Source organism: Antechinus flavipes, chromosome 2 (assembly GCF_016432865.1).
Source record: "Antechinus flavipes isolate AdamAnt ecotype Samford, QLD, Australia chromosome 2, AdamAnt_v2, whole genome shotgun sequence".
Classification (NCBI taxonomy): Eukaryota; Metazoa; Chordata; class Mammalia; order Dasyuromorphia; family Dasyuridae; genus Antechinus; species Antechinus flavipes.
Window position 1 is genome coordinate 536,709,041 of NC_067399.1, and position 25,263 is coordinate 536,734,303.

Here is a 25,263-nt window from a genome sequence, read left to right on the forward strand (position 1 = left end):
TAAACAGTTTTTTTTAGAGGAAGAAATAAAAATTATTAATAATTATGTAAAATGCTCCAAATTACTAATAATTATAAAAATTAAAATATTCTGGGGTACCCTCACATCCATAAAATTGGCTAAGATGAAGAAAAGGAAAATTACAAATGCTGGAGGGGAGGTGGGAAAACAGTATATTAATGCATTATTGGTGGAATTGTGATCTAGTTCAACCTGGAAAGCAATTTGGAACTATATATAAGAAATTATCAAACTTTGCCCTTTAACCTTGAAATAGTAGGTCTATATGATAAAGAAATAAAAGGAAAGGCTCCGTGTGTACAAAAATTTTATAGCTCTTTTCATGATGGGAAAGAATTGGAAACTGAGGGGATTCCCATCAATTGGGGAATGGTTGAAAAAGTTGTGGTATATAAATGTGATGAAATATTATTATGCTGAATGAAATGTTAAAGAATATGGTTTCAGAAATACCTAGGAAAACTTATATAAATGGATGTGAACAGATGAAGTGAACAGAACTAGGACAACAATCTGAGCAATAACTAAAATATTATAAATATAATCCACCATGAAAGACTTAGTAATTGATGAACTCAGTGATCCACAATAATTCCAAAGTACTCATAATAAAATTGAATTTTTAAAAAACCTCATCGTTATCTCAATTTTGTGGATGAAAATCTGAGGTTGAAAGCTATTAAATGACTTAACATAGTTAAAAGCCTGAGACACATTCTGAACTCAAATCTTCCTGATTTCAAGTCTAGTGGGGGTTTTTCTGCCTCATTTGGGCAAGTTACTTAACATCTCTCAGCCTATTTCTACATCTATAAATGGAAATAATAATAGTACTTCATCACAGGATTGTTATGAAAAACAAATGAGATAATATACATAAGGTACTTGGAAAATATTAAAGTATTATATTTATGTTAGCTGTCATCATCATCATCTCTTCCTCCTTCTTCTCCTCCTCCTCCTATCTTCCTCATCATCATCATTCCAGGCTCTAATTCCAACAAGAATGGAATGAGGGGATCCAGATGGGAAGTGGAGAAAAGAGAGAATTATCTTAGTAGTCCACTCAAATGTCTTCTGCTACTCATCTCACAAGATTGTGAGAAAGTGTTGCTTTTTTAAAGCCATAAAGTGCTATTGAAATACAAATTATTATCGCTAATATCCTCCTCTAATGTACTTTTAGGATGGAAAGGTGGCCTTAGCTTATCCAAGGCTATTCTAATGGGTCAGAAGCCTTGGTAGGTTCTACTAGGCTAGAAAGACTGAGTACAGCCACAAATCCAATGAATGACTTCTGTCTAAGGACAACCACCAATAGCCTGGCCATCAGGTAGCAATTTTTTTCAATCAAAGAAAGTATTAAGAAGATCTTAAAATATTATTGTTTTTAAAGAAATGATCAGCAGGATGATTTTGAGAAGGCCTGAAGAGACTTACATGATTCTAAGTGAAGTGAGTAGAACCAAGAGAACTTTGTAAACATCAATAACAAGATTGTGTGATAATGCACTGTGATGGACTTGGCTCTTTTCAATAATGGGGTGATTCAGGATAATTCTGAGAAGCATCTGCTTTCAGAAGGAGGGACTATGGGGACTGAATGTGGATCACAACATAGTAGTTTCACTTTTTTTGTTGTTGTTTGCTTAATTTTTTTCTTTCTTATTTTTTTCCTTTCTGATCTGATTTTCTTGAGCAGAATGACAATTGTGAAAATGTGTTTAGAAAAACTTCACGTTTAATATATATTGGATTGCTTGCTATGTAGGAAAGGGATGGGGTAAGGGAGGGAGAAAAATTTGGAACACAAGGATTTGCAAGAATGGATGTTGAAAACTATCTATGCATGTATTTTAAAAATAAGCTAAAAAAGAAAAAGCTATTATTTAAAATTGTTTTTAAAAAAGAACATCTTAGTATTGTGGAGGGGTGATGATACATATTACTGAAGGGGGTACTAAATTCTAATCAAATCATAGATCCTTGAAATAGAATAAATTCAAGGGGCTCCCCACCAAGAAAGAAAAAATGAACACTATTCATTTTGAGGAATTGGAAAGTGATATGTCATCTTACTATACTCTGTCTTTATCAGACCTCCTTAGGGAGTATATGATTAGATAAGGGTATCACCATTTCAGAAGGACATAGGAAGTAACTATGTTGGCTGGGAGCCTTGAGTTCATGCCATTGCAAAATAAGTTGAATGAAATGGACTTGTTTAGCCTGGAGAATACTAAAGGAGAATACAGCACTTCTGTTTGGCCCCTTAAGCCAGATCCAGAAGTAATGGGTAGAAGTGTAGGCTTTATGACACGAAAAAGCTTCCTAATAATTAGAACTATTCAAGTGGACTAGGACAACTAAGTGGTGCAGTGGAGCATTACATATGCAATTAGGAAAACTTATGTTGTGATATTCAGATCTGGTTTAAGACACTTACTAGCCTTGTGATCCTGGACAAGTTACTTTATCCCATTTGCTTCCATTTCCTCATCTGTCTGTCATGTGAGCTGGAGAAAGAAATGGCAGAGCAATGTCCAATGTATGTGTCAAAAAAAAAAAAATCCAAATGGGATCACAAAAAATTAGACATAATTGAAATAACTGAACAACAAAAATAACTGAAGTAAATGGGGCTTTCCTGAGAGATTCTTCCCTGGTTCTTCTTTTCTGGAGGTCGTCAAGCACTTTTAAGGTAAGTTATTAAAAGCATCAGTCTCTTCTATCTCTTTCATCTTCCATCACTATGATTTTGTGACATTTTAGACAACCCAAGGCAGTAAAAACTTGGGCCATGATTGACCTAAATAAACAAATCTAGAACCAAGAGATTTTTAAGTGCTGATTGGTTGAGAATTGTCCACAAAATAGAATGTTACCCTTTGATCCAATAGTGCCTTTACAGGGTCTGTATCCCAAAGAGACCCTAAAAAGGGGAAACGGACCCAGATGTGCAAAAATGTTTGTAGCAATTCTTTTTGAAATGGCAAAGAACTGAAAACTGAGTGAATGCCCATCAGGTGAGAAATGGCTGAATAAATTATGATATATGAATGTTATGGAATATTATTGTTCTATAAGAAATGATCAGCAGGATCATTTCAGAGAGTCCTGGAAAGACTTATATGAACTGATGCTAAGTGAAGTGAGTAGAACCAAGAGAACATTGTACACAGTTACAAGATTACATGACGATCAATTGTAATGGACTTGAATCTTTTGAACAATGGGGTGATTGAGGCCAGTTCCAACAGACTTGTGATGGAAAGTGCCATTCACATCCAGAGAGAGAACATAGTATTTTCATCTTTTGTTTTGTTGTTGTTTGCTTGCTTTTTCCCCCTTTCTTGTGTTTTTTTCCCTTTTCATCTGATTTTTCTTGTGCAGTATGACAAATATAGAAATATGTTTAGGAGAATTGCACATTTTAACCTATATTAGAATGCTTGCTGTTTTGGGAAAGGGGGAAGAAAAGGAGAAAATTTTGAAACACAAGGTTTTGCAAAGGTGAATCTTGAAAACTATCTTTGTATGTATTTGAGAAAATAAAATACTATGTAAGTTGTTTTTTTTTTAAATAGAATGTTGTACCTACTCTCTCTTCTTTTGATTGCCTATATGTCTAATATTTATATCCTGACCAGTATTTGTTTCCAGTCCAGTCCTTACACATAGACAATTGGTCTTCAATTTGGACAGTTGGTTCTTTCCTGTACCATGTTAATTAATAATCAACTAACATTCATTAGGGCAGCTAGATAGTGCAGTGAATAGTACACTGGGCTTGGAGTCAGGAAGATTTGAGTTTAAATTTGGCCTCAGACACTTACTAACAGAATGACTCTGGGCAAATCACTTACCCCTATTTGCCTCAGTTTCTCATCTATATAATAAGGACATCCTAGAGAAATGACAAATTATTGTTACATCTTTCTCAAGAAAACCATGGGATCTCATAGAATTGGACATGACTAAGTGACTGAACAGCAGCATCAAACATCTTACTCTGTTCCAGACACTGTCCTAATTGTTTACTGTGCAAATTTCCTTAGGTGGCATTTGCAATTTAAATAAAGTTCTGACAAAATGTGATTGAATGAACAATGACTTTGGAATCAGAGAAACTAGGTGCAAATCCCACCTCTGACACTTATCCTAATGACTCCAGGCAAGTTCTCCATGAGCCTCAGCTTCCTCATTTATAAATGAGGAGATTGGACAAGATGGCCTGGGCAGTCCCTTAACTCTAGTTGTGTGATACCTATGATTCAAATCTACAGTTCTATGAGAGTTACCACTTGGTTTAAGTCAAAGGAATGAGCTCTAATTTCAAACATCTGTCAGTAGGTAGGAGAGAATTTGGAGCCAGAGTTCTTCCCAGAGTCTCTGAAATTACTCTCTAATGGCAGATATCTATACTGTACACATGAACCTTATTCTATCTATAGAAAGGTGGTTTTGGTCTCACTCCAGATGGCCAACCTAATGAAGAAAAAGGGGCTAGTGGGGGAAAGTGATCATTATGAAAAAGAACCATGAGCTCTGTAGGCAGTAGCATCCAAGAAAGAAAAAAGCTTTTTGGATTCACAATTTCCCCTAGGCAGAGTGAATGAGACTATATTAGGGGAATGAGGACATCAGGATTGTAAGGTAAAAGTATCGTTCTTACAAGTGACAGGCTGTCAAATGTCCCTGACACAATCCCTTCCTACCTTCCTGCTCTGGAGCACTGCTGATGGTGAAAGGGTGCCATTCATACTTGGCAATAGCTGGGATGTTCAAATACACGTAGTCTCCAGGCTTATAGCTGAAAAAAGAAGGCCGCTTAATCACAAGGTGAGTGACCTGGGGTTGGAGAAAATAAATTGAGTTAGACAAGCATTCAGAAGAAAGCATTTTAGTAGGGAAAGAAACGAGGGTATCCTAATGGAAGATTTTGAGGATGTTAGAGTCCAGTGAATTAAATACCCTCATTTTACAGTTGAGGAAACTGAGGAAAACAGCAGCTAAGTGACTTGCCTAGGCTCTGATAGCCACTAAGTATCAAAGTTCAGATTTGCACTCAGGTCTTCCTGATTCCAGATCTAGGGCTCTATCCATTGCTCCATATTAGTCATGGAGAATACTAATCTATTAACTGAAAAAAAAAAAAAAAGCAAATGTAAGGAGCAAGGGGTCAGGGCAGAAATGGAATGGGGTGTGATGCCTTATAATCAAACCCTCAATTATATAATGACTGACATCTCTCATTTATAGAATGATTAGATCATAGGTTTAAGGCTACAAGAGATCCTAGAAGTCATTGAGTCCAACCCACTCGAACTTTTCTCTTCCAACTTTTGTTCCCTTAAATCTTCATTGTGATGAATTGGGGTACAATACATAAAAATTAGGGGTGATAACAGAGGACAACCAATATACCTTGGAGGAAAGGAGGTTGGCTTCCACAATACTTAGGGCTGCCATGTGGGACAGCACCAGCCCCACAACTTTTTCCAGGAAGAATAAGAGACCAGGGACCAGCAGCCACTTCCAGAAATTGGGTCCATGTATGATGAGCAGCATCCAGATAGGAATGTAGGATAGGTGGGTCCAGTAGAATACCTGTAAGAAAACAGAGAGAACTACTGGCTGGAGGTGGCTTCAGATTCATCAGGGAACTGTCCTATACTACACCATGGGAAGGTTGAGGCAGGCAATGCGATAGTCAGCACCAATGACTTTTTTTTTTTATGGTTGAGTTTGCCAGAATTAGGACAGTCTTGGCCATTCATTCACTAGGGATAGTAATTTCAGCCAAATGAGGCACAAAAGAAACTGTTACTTTGATTTATTGTCCAGAGTAGAATGAGGCTCCCCACAATGAGCCAAAGGGTTCAAGACCTGCCCTGTAGGGTAGAAACAGTCCCTATCTACTATCTGGCCTCCTGAGGACCGTGCTAAGTGACCAGAAAAGGGGAGTCTTGACCTGGAAATAACTAGCCTCTCCCCCAAGACCTTCACTGGCCTTTTCCTCTTTGGGCCCTGCAAGTCTTTTTTGGCTTCTGCTGTCTGTCATAGGTAGAAAAAACCTGACAGAGATATTAAGTGGATGAGACTGAGGAAACTGAGAATTTATCCAAAGCCAAATATTTTGACTTGAGCATGAAAATACTGTTATACAAATGAAAATGACATGCAAATAACATGTAAACATACTTATAAGTCTTTTGTTCACTGGGACATGGCTCTGGGAAAGCTTAAGGAAGATAACTAGAATAAAGAATGTGGAATGGGAGAGGAGCAGATAGTCACAGACATGGTTCTGAGAGATAGATTCTGGAGGGATGGGAAACCAAATATAAAGGACGCCATACCTCAAAGTGCCCACTCCTCCGGACAAAGGAGCAGGAACATACAAGCATGATGAGGATGAGAAGCTGCAGAACAATGCCTGTGAGGGAAGCTGTGCCACGGACCCAGCCAATGCCAGGCCGGGTGGTGAGGAGATATTCCCAGAATTGGAAGGGATTGTCCACTAATTGAGCCAGGCGCACTAGAAAAAAATCCCAGAATGGGGAAAACAGACAGATAAAATCCCTCTGGGTACCTGGAACAACTATGCACAGTAGATAAAAGCCAAAGTCTATGTTCTGAAGTTCAGAAGCCAGCAGCTACCAGTAGACTCATTAGTTTTCTAAATCACACTGAACTTTCTTCCTCCTACTTAGCATTTAGATTCTTAGTCATAATCTAATGTTGAAAAGGGATTTTGGAAATCTTTTAGTCTAGAATTTGAGTCTCTTCCATCTCTTATAATAGGTAGTTCAGAGCTGGGCACACAGCAGACATGTTTGTTGAATTTTTTTCATGAAGACTCATTCAGGCTTGCACAGAAATACCTTCTGCCCTCTGCTTGCCTGTGCTCTTCAAACTTACAGTGAAGAAATGGAAACTTGAAGCAGTTGAGTTCCTATTTAGTTAGTATCATATATACTGGCTTGAATTAGATATTTAAAGGGTCATCTTGAAAATGTTGTCATTTTTTTTCTTCCCTGGTCCCCATCCCATCAATAGGTAACAAGACCATCAATACCTGCTACCATTGAAGGGAGCCACTGACTTTTTCTCTTTCCAGATAATCCTCATTGTCCCCCTATTCAATTCCCACTTAGTACAGGATGCCCACTGTCAACTCTAGATCATTACACCTTAAGTACCAACTAAGTATGTGCTTAGCTAGAGAATCATTATCTCATCAATCATACTGAGTCTTAAGTATACCTTTTCAGAGTTCCTGCCCTCTACAGGGATAGCCCATTCATCTTTTAAATGGCAACCATTTTTAGGAACTCTGGTCTTGCTTAGCTCTTTACAGGCCCTCCCTACAACCTTGCTCTTAAACAGAACTGGAGGCAAAAATACTTGGATAAATAATCATGATGCAGAAGGCAATAACTCTGGCAAAGATGGACAAGTGGCTATGAGCAATGATTCCTCCTGCTTTTGAAATCAGTCTACGGATTCTAAATGCTTTTTGATGAGACTAAGAATTAGTCTTATCATTCTAGAAAGCTAGTTTGAATTATGCTAAAATGCAAAAGTGCTTAGACTGTCCGTATCTTTGAGCTAACAATCCCCCTGCTAAGCATATACTCAAAAAAAATCAAAGACAAGAAGATCCTATAATTACTCCATCATATTCATAATGACACCTTTTTGTGGTAGCAAAAGTCTAGAAACAGAAAAATTGCCCATTAATGAGGGAAGAACCAAATTGTGGTATGTGAATATAATGGAATACTACTGTGCCATAAGAACGGACAAAGGTGACATTTTAAGAGACACATGGGAAGATCAATATAAACTGTTACCAAGTAAGAGAAGCAGAGTCAGAAAACCATTTCATGTTTTCAAAGGTTCTGAGCCTGGGAGCCTTGGATAGATTTAAAGGGTTCCATGAAGTTGGATGGGAGAAAAAATTACATTATTTTTCTCCCATTAACCTGCTTCACATCTCTCCCATCCTTCATTCAGAACTAAAAGGATTTTCCTAAAATGCAGGTCTGATTGTGTCACTCACTAACTTATTAAACTCTTCCTATCCTTTTCAAGTGCAAATCAAGTACAAAATCTATTTGACGTTCAAAGCTCTTCAGAACTTAGCTCCCTCCTATCATTCTAGTCTTCTTATGCCTTACTCCCCAATATATGCTCTGATCCAGTGATGCTAGTCTCCTGGCTGTTCATGAACAACTCACTACTCGAGGCTCTAAACAGTTTCTCTGACTGTACTTCCTTACTGAATGCTTTTCTCACTCATCTTCTCAGGCTTTCTTTAAGTTCCATGAAAATTTTCATCTTCTATAGGAAGCCTTTCCCATTTGTTTGTTTGTATCTATTTGTTTGCTTGTTTTCTCCCCTGTTTGATTCTAAGCTTCTTGAAGACAGAGACAAAATCTTTTGATTCTTTTTTAAAAATCCCCAGGGCTCAGAACAGTTACTGGTACATAATAGACACTTAACAAATATTTTTTGAAGATCAACTAGCTGAAATTTAGCATTTTCTCCAGATATTAAAAGTATATTATTTTGAGGAGTCCATAGACTATCTTAGACTGCACAAAGGGCCAATAACACAGAACAATCTTAAGATTTTGGAAAGATATAGTAGAAAGAACAATGGATTTACTGTTCAGGGACTAGTGTTCAAATCTTATCTCTGATACTTCTGTGAACTTAGTAAATAACTTTAATCTCCTTGGGTCTCACTTCCTGATCTATATTATACAAGGGACTGGACTAGATGGTCTCTAAGGTTCTTTTCAGCTTCAAATATAAGGTCCTATTTTCTATGAAGAAAAACAATGACTATAACAATTTAAATGGAAAGAATAATAAATTAATCAATCAATTGAATGGAAGAGCTGGGAAAATATGCCACTTTCTCTTCTTTGGAGAAGATACTATAGGTGTGGAAATTGTAAAAACTGTGAGACTTGGCTGACAAATTGGCTAGTTTTGATGAAATGCTCCGCCCCCCCCTTCTTCTTTTATGTTTTGTTACAAAAAAAGCTCACTATCTCACTGAGATATTTAGAGATGAAGGTAGTGTAAAAGTAAATAATCGGTAAAATGTGATTAAAAAGAAATTGTAGGTCAAAAGAATAAAAAACACAAACAAATTGTCATCTGCAGAGTTGTTTGCTCAACAGAATGTGTGGCCATTGGCCTTTTGCATGACATCCACTGAAATATTTAGTGTTGTCATAAGAATATCAAGAATATTCCTATAAATTGGAGGAGGCAGAATTCATACCAGCACAGCCCAGAGCTGAAAATAGATTTTTAAAATATTTTTGTTCTTGTTGGGTCTCAGTATAGTGACCAGCAACGGGACTGACCTTTTAGTAATACAGGCTTTCCTACTTATTGATTAGCTTAGTGAAAATTTATATCCTGGATGTGATTATACACAGTTCATGTCATTATAGCTGGAGGAAACAGGAGAAATTTGCAAAAAGACTTGATAAATCCTCTTTCTAAATACCACTGCAAATGCATGACATGTCTGGCTATACAACTCTTAATGTTCTGTAGCTGTTGAGTCAGGTGTAAGCATGAGAAATAGTATGGCCTCAGTGGTATGGCCAAAAGCATGTTATCTCTCTTTTCTTAATGCATGAAATCTCATCCTTAATCAGAAGATTATAGATCTAGAATTGTAAGAGACTTTAAAAATTATTTACTCCAACTTCCTCTTCTTACCAATGAGAAGAATGGGCTCAGGGAAAGTAAGAACCACCAAATTCAATGTATTGTTGGTGGAATGATGAACCAGTACAGTCATTCTAGAAAAAAATTTGAAACTGTGTCCAAAGGGCTACAAAACTTAGCATATCCTTTGACCTGGCAATATCACTACAAAGTCTATATCCCAAAGAGATCAAAGAAAAAAAATATTTATAGCTACTCTTTTTGTGGTGGCAGAATTGGAATCTGAGGATATGCCCTTCAATTGGATAATGGCTGAACAAAGTATGGTATATGACTGTGATGGAATATTGTGCTGTAAGAAATGATGAGCAGGATGGTTTCAGAAAAACTTGGGAAGATTTATGTGAACTGATACAAAGTAAGCAGAACCAGGAGAACATTGTACATAGTAACAGCAGTGTTTTAAGGATGATCAACTGTGAAAGACTTAGTTACTCTGATCAAGATAATTATCCAAGACAATCCCAAAGGACTCATGATGAAAAAGGCTATCCACCTCCAGAGAAAGAATTGATGAATTCTGAATAGTTTGAAACGAGCTTTTTTTGTTTGTTTAAATTTTTTCTTGCTATTGGTGTTAGTATATGTGTTGTCTTTTGCAACATGGATAATACGGTAATTTGTCTCACATGATTTCTCATGTATAATCAATATTCTATTGTTTGCTTTTTGAAGGGCATGAGGAAAGGGAGAAAGTAAAATATTAAAAAATTGAAAACATATTTATGTGTAATTGATAACATTTAATGAAATAAATAAAAATATATATTTTCAAAAGAACTACCCAGTTCAAACAAATAGTGTCTAGCCTCTAATGAGGCTAGATTTGAACTCAGATCCATGCCTACTGCCCTTTTCATTGCACTACTTTAGATTTTGACATTGCCTTGTAATCTCTAAATTCCTTTGAAAAAATTATTCCTCCCTCTCCCCATTAGAGGAGAAACACAAAATCATTAGCATACTTGTGTGAATATATATATATATATATATATCAAATGGCTTCTTGATGGGTAGATTTGGACAACAGAGGGACACTGGGGAAGATATGGGAGTTGAAAGCAAAAGAAAAGGCACCAAAATAGGGGGGATAGTGGTAGACAGCCTTAACACAGACTTAGAATCATGGAACCTCAGATTTGGGAAGGACTTCCAAAACCATCTAGCTTGTCCTTAATGGAATGGAGATCCCATCTTTAATATCCCTTACTAGTGATCATCACTTGCCTCAATGCCTGTGATCAATCACTTGATCAGCCAGTATATGTGCCATGTACATGAAATGTAATAACAACTGAAACTCTTCTTACTCTCAAGGAGCTTACATGCACATCTTTAGACCTGTTATTGTTTGCCCTTTATTCTCCAAAAGGCCCATGACATCAGGGAGGTGATGCTATGACATGCAAGTGAGTAGTATTTAAGTGAAGGTGAATATTTAAGTGAAATATTAAGTGAAGAATTATGCAAAGTCACCAGTCTCATTTTCTACTCCAGAGCCATCTGGTTCCAATAGCAAGACAAAGAACAGGATGACTGGAGATGACCTTCTTAGGTCTGTGCAGAATATATACAAAGTAATGGTGCTCACAGCTAGGGGACATGATCAGAAAGTAGGACCTGCACTTTAAGAATAAAACAAAGTGACAGGGGAGAATCATGATGAGATTCTGGGTGATCTTGGCTGAGGAGGTGAGTTTTTGAGAGCAGAAACTTACCAAAGTTGACCACATGGGCAATGGTATGTATGAGTGTAAATCCAACTACCACGTAGCCAATGAGCTGGTGGAATTCAACATTCTGGTCCAGTGGAAAAACTCTGGCCAACCATGTGGCCCTCAGCCATGTGAGACAACGCCGCAGCATCAAAACCTAGAAAGACCATGGGATGGGGTGAGGGGAGGAGAAAAAAGAAGCAGATGGACAGAGCACCAGCCCTGAAATCAGGAGGACCTGAGTTCAAAACTGGCCTTAGACATTTAATACTTCCTAGCTCTGTAACCCTGGGTATGTCACTTTACCCCAATCACCTCAGCAAAAATAAATAAATAAAAACAAAGCAAAGATATGGTTGGAAAGAGGAGGTGAGATTACTGACCAAAATAAACTTAGAATTTTTGAAAATTTAATTCACTGTCTCTAGTGATTATAGATAATTGAGAATTAACTTCATTTAGGGGCATACTTCTTCATTTTCCCTATAACTTTCTACTATTCCCACCTCTTCATTCCTGAGTAAATGACTCCATGTACTTCTTCAAAGTGAGGAAAAGACTTCAACTCAGGCAACTAAGTGATCCTGACACCTTCCCCCATCTTTCCTCTCCATTCCTTACTAGCCAACTATTTTCCCATGACTCTTGAAGAAAAGTCCATCTAATCCTCACCACAATGAAACTGCAGTTGAAGTTCAGACATTGGCCACAGCCTTTGGCAACCATGATGCTGACTCCGAACGATTGGTGCTTCAGGGCTGCCAGAGTGAAGAGCAGTATGTTGAGCCCAATATAGGCTGACAGAACAGCCAGCTTGCCACTGTTGTTATGCCAGTATGCTGAGGTCAAGTGGCGAGGCATCTGTGGCCTTTTCTTGGAGGACGGAGGCTTCAGCCAATTGGCTGCACTGTGAAAAAAGATAGTTTCCATTTACTGGAGAGGGCACCTAGTTATGAGAAAAAGACTAATAAGTGAGTTCAGAGAATAAGAGAGAAAGGAAACCTTGTATGCCATGAATCATAATCAAAGTGAACAAATAATAAAATGGATAAACTGCAAAATGGACAATGTATACCATATATCATTTACATGGAAGGGAAAAAAGGAAGAACATTTATTAAATCCTACTGTGTTGCCAAGAACTTTACAATTTTTTATTTCATTTTATCCTCATAACAACCCTGGGAGATAGAGGTTATTATTATCACAATTTTATAGTAGAGGAAACTGATACAAATAAAAATGAAATGACTTGCCAAAGATCACACAGACAATAAGTATCTGAGGTGGAATTTTAACTCGGGTCTATCTGATTACAATTTCATTACTCTATCTACTGTGTCTACATAGTAGATAACCTACAAATTGGAGAAAATGCAAAATTGATAATTTATAAGATTAATAAATGTTTGGGCAGATAATCTACAGAGCTTGCAAATTTATGAGTGGGGTGATCTACCAAATACCTAGAAATACGATCCAATGAGAATAGATCATGATCATCATCATTGTCAAATGATGTCTTAATTTTTAAAGTCTTAATTTAAGAACCAAATTGCATTTGAACTGATAGTTCAACAGTTGTCCAAAATGTGATATTCCTGCTGTGAAGGAGCTTAATCAATCAATCAATATTTCTTGTGCCTATCATATGCCAAACATTATGTGAAGTACTTCATGAATATCATTTCATTTGATCCTTACAACAGTCCTAAGAGGTGAGTGCTATTATTCCTCACATTTTACACTTGAGTATACTGAATCAGACGAGGTTAAGATTAGGATTCAATAGTAAGAATTCTATCAGTGTCTGCATCCTGCACATGTGCTTTGTAGTAAGTGCTAGACTTGGTTCTAATTAATTGCTCATCTTCCATAATGATCCCAGTAGCCTCCCCTAAGCTTAGTACCTAAACTAATCTCCTAGATAAGTACCTTTTTCAAGATGCCTTGCCTGACTCAGTTGTTAGTTCAACTCCCCAGCCCGAATCACTATGTATTATATATATTATATAATACATATATGATATATATAAAAATATGTGATATATATATATCACATATTTATTTATTGTGATCCCTCTCAGTAGAATGTAAGCTCCTTGAAGGGAAAGAACTGACTCCTTTTTGGATCTGTATCCCCAGTGTCTAGCATAGTGCTTGGCACATGATAAGTGCCTAATAAGAGATTTTTGGGGCAGCTAGGAGGTGCAGTGGCTAGAGCACCAGCCCTGAAGTCAGGAGGACCTGAATTCAAATCTGACCTCAGATACTTAATACTTCCTAGCTATGTAACCCTGTGCAAGTCACTTAACCCCAACTGCCTCAGCAAAGAGAGACAGAGACAGAGAGACAGAAACACACGCACATGTTCACACACTCATATACACACACAGAGAGAGAGAGAGAGAGAGAGAGAGAGAGAGAAAGAGAGAGAGAGAGATTTTTGATTGATCAATTGATTGGACTAAGATGGACAGATTGATATGCATAAACACAATAGAATATATACAAAGGACTAAAGAGAAATGGTAATTCAACTAAAATTTAGATAGTGAATGGTATATTAGTATCAATTTCAGGCTGGGGTGAGGGCATCTGGGGAGAGAGAGTTGGTCCAAGATGGATGTATTTGTTCAAAGGAAGGCAATAGTACCTGATGGTTAAATTTTCAATGACTTCAGGAAAATTGGTTAATTCCTCCTGGAGCTCCTCAAAGGTGATAGAGCCATCATGGTCTTTGTCAGCTGATTCAAAAAGGGCCAGAGTGAGGTCATCCAGCTTCTCCTCTGGCAAGGAGATGGCACTCTCCTTCAGACAAGACTGCAACACTGTGCGAAGCTCATCTGGATCAATGGATCCACTGCCTGATAGGGAGAAGTAGGAATTGTCACGAGACCATTATTATTCAATATTGTATTAGAAACACTGGCCTCTGCAATAAGAGTCGAGAAAGAGATTAAAGGAATTAGAGTAGGCAATGAGGAAACCAAACTATCACTCTTTGCAGATGATATGATGGTATACCTAGAAAACCCCAGAGATTCTACTAAAAAGCTATTAGAAATAATTCATAATTTTAGCAAAGTAGCAGGATACAAAATAAATCCCCATAAATCCTCAGCATTCTTATACACCACCAACAAAATCCAAGAGCAAGAAATACAAAGAGAAATTCCATTCAAAATAACTGTTGATAGCATAAAATATTTGGGAATCTACCTACCAAAGGAAAGTCAGGAATTATATGAGCAAAATTACAAAAAAGTTTTCACACAAATAAAGTCAGACTTAAATAATTGGAAAAATATTAAGTGCTCTTGGATAGGCCGAGCAAATATAATAAAGATGACAATACTCCCTAAACTAATCTATTTATTTAGTGCTATACCAATCAGACTTCCAAGAAAATATTTTAATGATTTAGAAAAAATAACAACAAAATTCATATGGAACAATAAAAAGTCGAGAATCTCAAGGGAATTAATGAAAAAAAAATCAAATGAAGGTGGTCTAGCTGTACCTGATCTAAAATTATATTATAAAGCAGCAGTCACCAAAACCATCTGGTATTGGCTTAGAAATAGATTAGTTGATCAGTGGAAAAGGTTAGGTTCACAAGACAGAATAGTCAACTATAGCAATCTAGTGTTTGACAAACCCAAAGATTCTAAATTTTGGGATAAGATTTCATTATTTGATAAAAACTGCTGGGATAACTGGAAATTAGTATGGCAGAAATTAGGCAAGGACCCACACTTAACACCACATACCAAGATAAGATCAAAATGGGTCCATGACCTAGGCATAAAGAACGAGATTATAAATAAATTAGAGGAACATAGGATAGTTTATCTCTCAGACTTGTGGAGGAGAAAGAAATTTGTGACCAAAGATGAACTAGAGACCATTACCAATCACAAAATAGAAAATTTTGATTATATCAAATTAAAAAGCCTTTGTACAAACAGAACGAATGCAAACAAGATTAGTAGGGAAGTAACAAACTGGGAAAACATCTTTACAATTAAAGGTTCCGATAAAGGCCTCATTTCCAAAATATATAGAGAACTGACTCAAATTTATAAAAAATCAAGCCATTCTCCAATTGATAAATGGTCAAAGGATATGAACAGACAATTTTCAGATGAAGAAATTGAAACTATTACCACTCACATGAAAGAGTGTTCCAAATCACTATTGATCAGAGAAATGCAAATTAAGACAACTCTGAGATATCACTACACTCCTGTCAGATTGGCTAAGATGACAGGAAAAAACAATGATGAATGTTGGAGGGGATGCGGGAAAACGGGGACATTGATGCATTGTTGGTGGAGTTGTGAACGAATCCAGCCATTCTGGAGAGCGATCTGGAATTATGCCCAAAAAGTTATCAAACTGTGCATACCCTTTGATCCAGCAGTGTTTCTATTGGGCTTATACCCCAAAGAGATACTAAAAAAGGGAAGGGGACCTGTATGTGCCAAAATGTTTGTAGCAGCCCTGTTTGTAGTGGCTAGAAACTGGAAAATGAATGGATGCCCATCAATTGGAGAATGGCTGGGTAAATCATGGTATATGAATGTTATGGAATATTATTGTTCTATAAGAAATGACCAGCAGGATGAATACAGAGAGGCTTGGAGAGACTTACATGAACTGATGCTAAGTGAGATGAGCAGAACCAGGAGATCATTATACACTTCGACAACGATATTGTATGAGGATGTATTCTGATGGAAGTGGATTTCTCTGACAAAGAGACTTAACTGAGTTTCATTGGAGAAATGATGGACAGAAACAGCTACACCCAAAGAAGGAATACTGGGAAATGAATGTGAACTATTTGCATTTTTGATTTTCTTCCCGAGTTATTTTTACCTTCTGAATCCAATTCTCCCTGTGCAACAAGAGAACTGTTTGGTTCTGCAAATATGTATTGTATCTAGGATATACTGCAACATGTTTAGCATATATAGGACTGCTTGCCATCCTGGGGGGGGGGGAGGAGGGAGGGAGGGGAAAAAACGAAACATAAGTGATTGCAAGGGATAATGTCGTGTAGAAATTATCCTGGCATGGATTCTGTCAATGCGAAGTTATTATTAAATAAAATAAAATTTATTATACCCTGAAAAAAAAAAAAAAAAAAAAAAGGAATTGTCACGAGAAGAATAGCCACTCTTGACCCCATAGAGACATAGATCCAGAGCTAGGAAGGACCTTAAGATTCTTCCATCAGATCCAACACCATAACTTCACAAACAAGAAAATGGAATTGGCCAGGGTCACATGGATAGTAAATGCCCAAGTACTCCCTCTCTCCCACTCCGGGGCTCCTCACAATGTAAATTTCTGTGCCTCCTGGATGATGTCCTTCCAATAAGAAAATGAATGACGCTGGCAACCACAACTCCCTCAGAGAAAAGCCTTTCCCGAGAAAGGCAACAGGATGGTACAATGAGAAGAAGGCTCACTTATGCCTGATTCATTAGGTCTTCCTCAATTAAGACCTAGTGTCTTATTTTTTCCTTATATGCCCCATAATACATCTAGGCTATAGATGATAGAATGACGTATAGACAAAAGGCATCATGTAACCTCCTCTGCTCAAAAACATCAAGTTAACAACCATTTATTAAATGTAGTGTGCTTAAGTCAAGGAAGCTAGATGGAACAATGGATAGAGACCAGGGCTTACATTCAGGAAGACATCTTCATTTAAGTTCCTAGTTGTGATTCTTCCTCGTTGTATAACCTTGGCAAGTCATTTAACCCTTTTTTGCCTCAGTTTCTTCATCTATAAAATGAGCTGGAGAAGGACATGGCAAACAATTCCAGATCTTTGCCAAGAAAATGCCAAATGGGGTCATGAAGAATTGGAAACAAATGGAATGATTCAACAACATAATGTTCAGTGTACTTTACTAGGTTCTGGAGATACAATTTTTTAATGGCACTTTGCTCTACATAGTTTTTAATGGATGTATGAGTATGGGGGTGAGTTTTATAAATACTATAAGTGAGATTGGAGTAGATACTAATTATATGGAATTATACTAATTACATATATATGTATTAATTATGTACAAGTTGCCCCCCGCAATAGGTTCCCTGAAAATTAAACCCAGACTTAGAACTCTATTAGGGTCTGTCTACATTAAAACTCTAAGTCTACTTTTTCATGATTATCCTAAGCCAAACTAGCAGATTTATAAGAAAGCACTTAGTGAAACAATCTCAAAGAGATAGCATGAATTGGAGGGAAAGAGAACAAGGGTAGAAAGAAAACATTTATTAAGTACCTACTATATGACAGGCCTGTGTTAAACACTTTATAAGCATTATCTCATTTGACATAGACCACAGTCCTGGGAGGTAGCTACTATTATTATTCCTACTTTACAGTTGAAGAAATTGAGGCACTTAAAGATTAAGATTATCATTAGATAACAAGAATTTTGACTCTTTTGATGATTGATACTTGCATTTGGGCCTTCCAGCTAGACTTGGCTCCCATTCACTAATGAGTTTTAGTAATGACCCCACTAGCCTTTCTATTCCACTGAACAAAGCCATTGGGAAATTCAAATCCCCCAGTCACCCAGACAAAATAAGACCAATAATAACAGTTCAAAATCCCTTTCCTCAGTCATGGGAAAGTTTAAATATCAATCAATTCCCAATCCCCATGATTCTCCTCCCCCTCACGAATCCCCAAGGATCTATCCTCTCCTCCTCCACCTACTACCTACTAACATAAATTATCTCCACTCTCCAGTTCAGGCTCCTCATTCCCTCCCCTGAAGATGTGATTCTGCTAGCCCCGCATAAGAACCCTATTAAGAAGAACCCAGATCAGAATCCATTTCTACCTGGGGGTCTGAGTGGACTCATTTTAACCACTTCAGTATCTTTGCCAAGAAATGAAATCAGGAAGAGTTGTTTCTCCCACTGAGGCCAATCCTTACCATCCACGTCATATACATGGAAGAGGAATTTGAGTTTGTCCATTGTATTCCCATGGACGAGCAGATTCAGAGCCCCTAGAAGCTCTTGCAGAGTGATAGTACCGTTTCCATCAGAGTCAAACAAGGTAAAAAACCTCTCTGCGAAGAAGGACTGTGGGAAGAAAGAAGGGTTAGAACTATGGCCTTAGAAGTCATCACATCATCATCACTCTCACCATCATCATCACCACCACCACCATCATCATCACCATCACCATCATCATCACCACTACCACCACTATCATCACCACCACCATCATCACCACCACTACCACCACCATCATCATCATCACCATCACCATCATCATCATCACCATCATCACCACCACCATAATCATCACCATCACCATCATCATCATCATCATCATCACCACCACCACCATCATCATCACCACCACCACCATCATCATCATCACCACCACCACCATCATCATCACCATCACCACCACCATCACCATCATCATCATCACCACCACCATCATCATCACCATCACCATCATCATCATCACCATCATCACCACCACCATCATCACCACCACTACCACCACCATCATCATCACCATCACCATCATCATCATCACCATCATCACCACCACCACCATCATCATCACCATCACCACCATCATCATCATCACCACCACCACCATTATCATCACCATCACCACCACCATCATCACCATCATCATCATCACCACCACCACCATCATCATCACCATCACCATCATCATCATCATCACCATCACCACCACCATCACCATCATCATCATCACCACCACCATCATCATCACCATCACCATCATCATCATCACCACCACCACCATCATCACTACCACCATCACCATCACCATCATCATCACCACTACCACCACCATCATCACCACCACCATCATCACCACCACCACCATTATCATCACCATCACCACCACCATCATCACCATCATCATCATCACCACCACACCACCATCATCACTACCACCATCACCATCACCATCATCATCATCACCACTACCACCACCATCATCACCACCACCATCATCACCACCACCACCATTATCATCACCATCACCATCACCACCACCATCATCATCACCATCACCATCATCATCACCACCACTACCATCATCATCACCATCATCATCATCACCATCATCACCACCACCATCACCACCACCATCATCACCATCATCATCATCACCTCCACCACCATCATCATCATCACCACCACCACCACGACCTTCATCATCATATCATTTTGACTAAAGTGAGCATTTACAAAATGCTTTAATATTTGTAAGTCACTTTACAAATATCTCATTTTATCCAAGCAATAACCCATGCTTATTATCCCAATTTTACTGATGAAGAAACTGAATCAGAAAGTGGTTAAATAATTTGCCCAGGGTCGTATAACTAGTAATATCTAAGACTAGACTTGAATTCTGTACTCCAGGGCCAGTACTCTAACCACATAGTGCTACCTGACACCTAGTCTGATAACTGATACAAGAATCTGCTATATCACTGTCAAAATTTGCTTGAACACTTCTATCAATGGGAAGTCAACTTCTATGGGAAAAAGCTAACATTATTAGAAAATTCTCAGAACAGGCAATTTGCTGACCAATGGCTTCTGTTTTTAGACCTAGCTCTGCCTTCTTCAACTACAGAGCATAAGCTTTATCTCTGAATTGTATGGTAGCCCTTCAGGGAACAAGCTGTGATATTCACTATCAGGACCCAGAAAACAGGGATTTTTATTTCCTTCCTTTCCATTGGGTCTACCTAGCCTTCTATAAAGAGATGTTAGAATAAACAGAGTTGAGATGCCCTGCTCACATTTAGCCAGACTTTCTAGGATCATGTCTATTCAATTCAAATCAATTCAGATCCCTATGTGAGAGAATGCTCACTTCCCCAGGTTTAGATTTCAAGGAAAACAAACAATGGAAGCCTCAGAAACATATGATTAGATCATTGCTTTACATCCTAGGGAATCAAGACTAATCTAGACTCTTACTCTTGTTTATAAAAGAAAATGATTTAATGGATTTTGGGATAATTCTGCCCTCATAGGGCTGAACATACATACATACATATATATGCCTAAATATGCGTTTGTATATGTATATACATAAATGAGTATAGATATATAATACTGGGATAATCTATTTAAGATTCAAGATCAGTGGCATAGGCTACTAAGGAGCTTACAAATGTTTAATAATCAGTTTTTTAAAAATATCATAGGACACATATTTAAATTTAATCTGCATTATTAATATTTTCTCCATTATTCTCATAAATCTAGACAATTACTAAAACAACAAATCAAGTCCTGATTTGTTTTGCTTATTTTGGAAGAAGAAATTTTAATATTGAAATTTTAACTAGCAGATTTAGAGCTAGCTTTGCATACTCTGCATGTAACCCATACAAAAAGACCACTTAAAAAGGTTACTCTCAGATGCTAGGGATACCTCTGTAATGCAAAGCCAGATTCATCCAATACTTATTAGTTGCAACATTTCCACATCAAATAATATACATGAAACACCAATAGGACCAACTTTAACTGATCACATGATCATCAGCAAAAGATTTATGTCTTCTGCTGGTTTTTGCTGATAGCCTGGTAGCCTAGAGAAGTAGTATATTAGTGAGATCAGCTACTGCTGTGGAGAAACTCTATATATGAGACATTTTTTTAACTAAGCCTTGGGTGAGCAAAGAATCAGCCTGATAAAAAAAACAAGAGCCTATATATGGGAAGAAATTAAGGCAACCTGAATGGAAGGGAGGGAAGACTGAACAAAAATATGGATAACAAGAATTGAAAGGATTTGGTACACAGTCAGTCATGGTCCAAACTAAAAAGGTATGGATTAATATATATTAGATAAGCATCAAACTACTCCTGACACTTCCAGGTAAAGCAAAGAAATATTACTGCTCCTGCATAATAATAATAACTAACTTTTACATAGTACTTACTAGGTGCTTTATAATTACTATCTTATTTGATCCTCACAATTACCCTGGGAGTTAGGTGCAATTTATTATCCCCATTTTACGATTGGGGAAATTGAAGCAGACAGCAGTGAGATGATTGCCCAGGGTCACATTGTTACTGTCGGAAGCTGGATTTAAACTCAGGTCTCCCTGGTTCCAAACCTAGCACTCTATCCACTGTACCTTCTATCTACCCTAAAGGATAACTTTTCATGAAGGAAAAAAAATCACCAGATTCTCATGTGGGATCCTCAGCTTTCTTGGAAGCAGTGAACAGACCAATCATGCATTTCTTAAGCTCTTTATTGCTTTTTCTATGGGTGAAATATTAGTTCCAACTTAATTTTATGGGTAGGCACTTGCCTCTTTCACTTTCAATGCTGATTTAAACTCTTGCAGGTCAATCTCCCGATCTTCTCCAGCAATGATTTCAAACTGGTGCGACACCCACTCCAACCACTTAGCATCATCATCAGCATTCATGGCACTGGGGAAAACCAAAGGAAATTTTCTAGCTTGTCAATGGAAAAAAGTACCAGAAATCTGAAAGAAGGTCTAAATGATCCAAATGCCTTTACTCCTGTCCCAATTGGGGCAGGCTGCATTCAAAGTCTCTGACTTCTTTCTGGATACAATGAACACCTGAGGATGAAAGAAGAAAGGGAGGGAGGAAGGAAGGAAGGAAGGAAGGAAGGAAGGAAGGAAGGAATGAAGGAAGGAAGGAAGGAAGGAAGGAAGAGAGGGAAAAGGAAGGAAGGAAGCGAAAGAGGGAAGGAGGGAAGAAGAAAAATTTGGAACACAAGGTTTTGCAAAGACGAATGTTGAAAACTTTGCATTTATGTGGAAAAATAAAATACTATTAAAAATGAAATCCAATTAAAAACAAATAATCTTTACTGTGAGGAGAAAGTCTGCTTTTGGTGTCAAGTACTGCTCAGTCTTTCTGGTCTCCTGAATTTTTTTTAATGACATCCAGACCAATAGTACTTATCACTATGCTGTAATAAATTCCCCTGACTAGAACTCTTGCATACCTAGACCGATGCAACATACCATAGACTTCCCCTCAAATATAAAAGCATTCACATTATGATCCCAGTGTAACAGGGTAAAAAAATGGATCCCAGAATCTGGGTGAAAAGTAAAAAAGCCAAATCTCTGGGACTATGGCAAGTAAAACCTGAAAACAAAAAGAAAATGTGTATATCTGTGTGTGCATCTATGTATACACACATACATATATGTGTATATATACAGGTATATATGTATATGGTATATACATACATGTATCCATATATATATATGTTTCCTATAGGTTGATAGGAAACTTCTCTCAGCAAATCATTCTATGACATGAAATGAAGCTATCTCCTGATAAGATTAATGTTCTTTCTATATGATGGCAGGAAAAGGACAACTTAAAATGGAAACAGTGGGAAATAATTTGCAATTTTAGAACTGGAGCCTGAAATGCTATTGAAATGAATTAAGGGTTATGGTAGTAAAATTGAGAATATTGTAATGATAAATACATGTAGAAGATTGATTTCAAAAAAACATTACATGATTAAGGATGTCCAAGATGCAAATCAAAAAGAGGAAAACTCCAAAAGGCTTATAAGCAAAGCCTGAAAAAAAAGGTTTGCCTATAAGATCAGTTAGAATTACTAAAAGAAATAACACAAGATTTAAAAATGAATTAAAAGATAATATTATAAGTGAAATGAGAATGATAGAGGAAAGAATTAGAAAAGAACTATGGGAAGAGATTTGAAAGAGAATTAACAGCTTAGATAAGTGTTACAAAATCATACCCAAGTAATAGACACCCACAAAATTAAAATGGACAAAATCAGATTTAATGAAAATAGGAAAAAAAAGAAATATTAAAAGTCAAGCTGTCTTATGTCAAAAACAGTTCAAAGAAAGATAATTTAAAAATCATTGTACTAGACTAAGGTGACATCTGAAAAAAAGAGCCTGGAAATCATGAAAGAAAACTACTAACAACTTAGAATCTGAGAACAAAGTTTAATTTAAAGAATTTACTAATCATCATTGGAAAGAAATTGAAAACTCCTAGACATGGAATGGTCAAAATCTAAATGTTGAAAGTCAAAGAAAATTTTTCCTGAAAGAAGAATTTTAGATAGCAAAGAACCATTATCAGAATGACATAAGATTTAGTTGCTACCACTAGAAAGAAAGAGGCTATAGAACACAAAAGATATAGGCTTATGATCAAGAATACAATTAAGAATTATTATCCAGAAAAGCTAAATATAATCTTACAGTGGACCAAAAATGGATCTTTAATGAAGTAGAGAACTTTTAGTCATCCCCAAAAAAAAATCAGGGTTTAATAAAACTTTGAAGTACAAATGTGAGAATAAAGAAAAACACAAAAACATAAGTCAAAGTTATCAGTCAGAAGAGACTTTATAATTATGAAGTGTTTGCATTCTACTGGGGTATAATGACACAAGCATTGATTTAAATGATGATGTCAGTGGGGGTCACAGAAGAAATCAAATAAAATGGAGAGCCTTGGAGGTTTTTTTTTTATTTTTGATAATTTTTAAAAGGGAAAGTAAAGAGAGAGAGCGAAAGATATATTAAGGAGGAAAGGGAGAAGAGTGGGACTTCTCTCAGATAATCTGGGATGGAAACAGAAGATTATACAATTAAAAAAGATAACATGTATCATTTGAACCCCACTTGGAATGATTCAGAGTGAAATGAAATGAACCAAGATGGGGAAAAATTCTACTGTAACAACATCATAAAAATGAATAATTGTGTAAGTCTTTTAAAAAATTTATTTTATTTGAAAAAACAGAGTAAAAAAAAGAAAAACAGAAAAGGAATACAAAACAAAATAAAGCAAAATAAAAGAGAACATTGTCATGTGCCCAGCAGAACATCAGGGAGCATTCAAAATATACAACAACAAATTATCAGAACAAGAAAGTATATATATTAGTAAAATAAATTATATTCATGAATGTCCATTTTTTCTTTACTTCCTTGTAAATTGTTCTTTGGTTCTTGGTGGTGCACCTAATTTACTTTATTCTTTTTTTCCCCCTTTCATACCTCCACCACCCCCAAATAAGCTACAGTTAAGAAAAGATATATTCATGTATACATATGTAAATATATACATACATATACATATATGTATATATACATATATACACACATACATATACATAGACATGTCCTTTCTATCCCTGCTGACTCTTTAATTAAATTCTGCTCCATAACTTGCCTTGCTATTACTTAACCTCCCCCCACCCAAGATCTCTCATTGTCTTCTTCCCTTACCTTTAGCTTCCCCATATACCCATTCCTCCTCCCTTATTTCTTTATAGACTTTGAAAGGTACTATATGTACATATATAGTGTTGCCTATTGAACCCATTCCTGATGTGAGTAGGTTTTCAGAACTATGAACCCCCTTCCCCTTCTAATGTCTCTGTGTCTGTTCTTCCTCTGCACCTCATTTGTATAACATAATTATTATTTTTACCTTAACTATGGCAGTCTTTCTTTTGAGTTACCCTATTGTTGATGTGAATTTTAAACATATAGTATACATTTCCCATGTTAAAAAAAGTTTGCCCATATTTAAATAGATTGTCCATGTTGAATCCAAATTGATTTTTGATATTGGCTCTTATATGTTAAATTTTCTGTTAAGTTCGTATTTGGTTGATAGAAATTCCTGAAAATCTACAAGT

At 36.9% G+C, this 25,263-nt stretch overlaps 1 protein-coding gene across 1 annotated transcript in view; it reads right to left on the minus strand.

The window, feature by feature from the left end:
- Positions 1-22,093, minus strand: part of NOX5 (NADPH oxidase 5) — a 39,301-nt gene extending 17,208 nt beyond the window's left edge. The window contains exons 1-8 of the mRNA XM_051980778.1: positions 21,884-22,093; positions 18,473-18,623; positions 14,155-14,365; positions 12,171-12,405; positions 11,502-11,655; positions 6,384-6,562; positions 5,449-5,631; positions 4,740-4,872 (exon numbers count right to left, since the gene is read on the minus strand). Of these exons, the coding sequence (XP_051836738.1) occupies positions 4,740-4,872; positions 5,449-5,631; positions 6,384-6,562; positions 11,502-11,655; positions 12,171-12,405; positions 14,155-14,365; positions 18,473-18,623; positions 21,884-22,003 (1,366 nt within the window). The 5' untranslated portion in view covers positions 22,004-22,093. The remainder of the gene's footprint in view (positions 1-4,739; positions 4,873-5,448; positions 5,632-6,383; positions 6,563-11,501; positions 11,656-12,170; positions 12,406-14,154; positions 14,366-18,472; positions 18,624-21,883) is intronic.
- Positions 22,094-25,263: the final 3,170 nt, after the last annotated feature.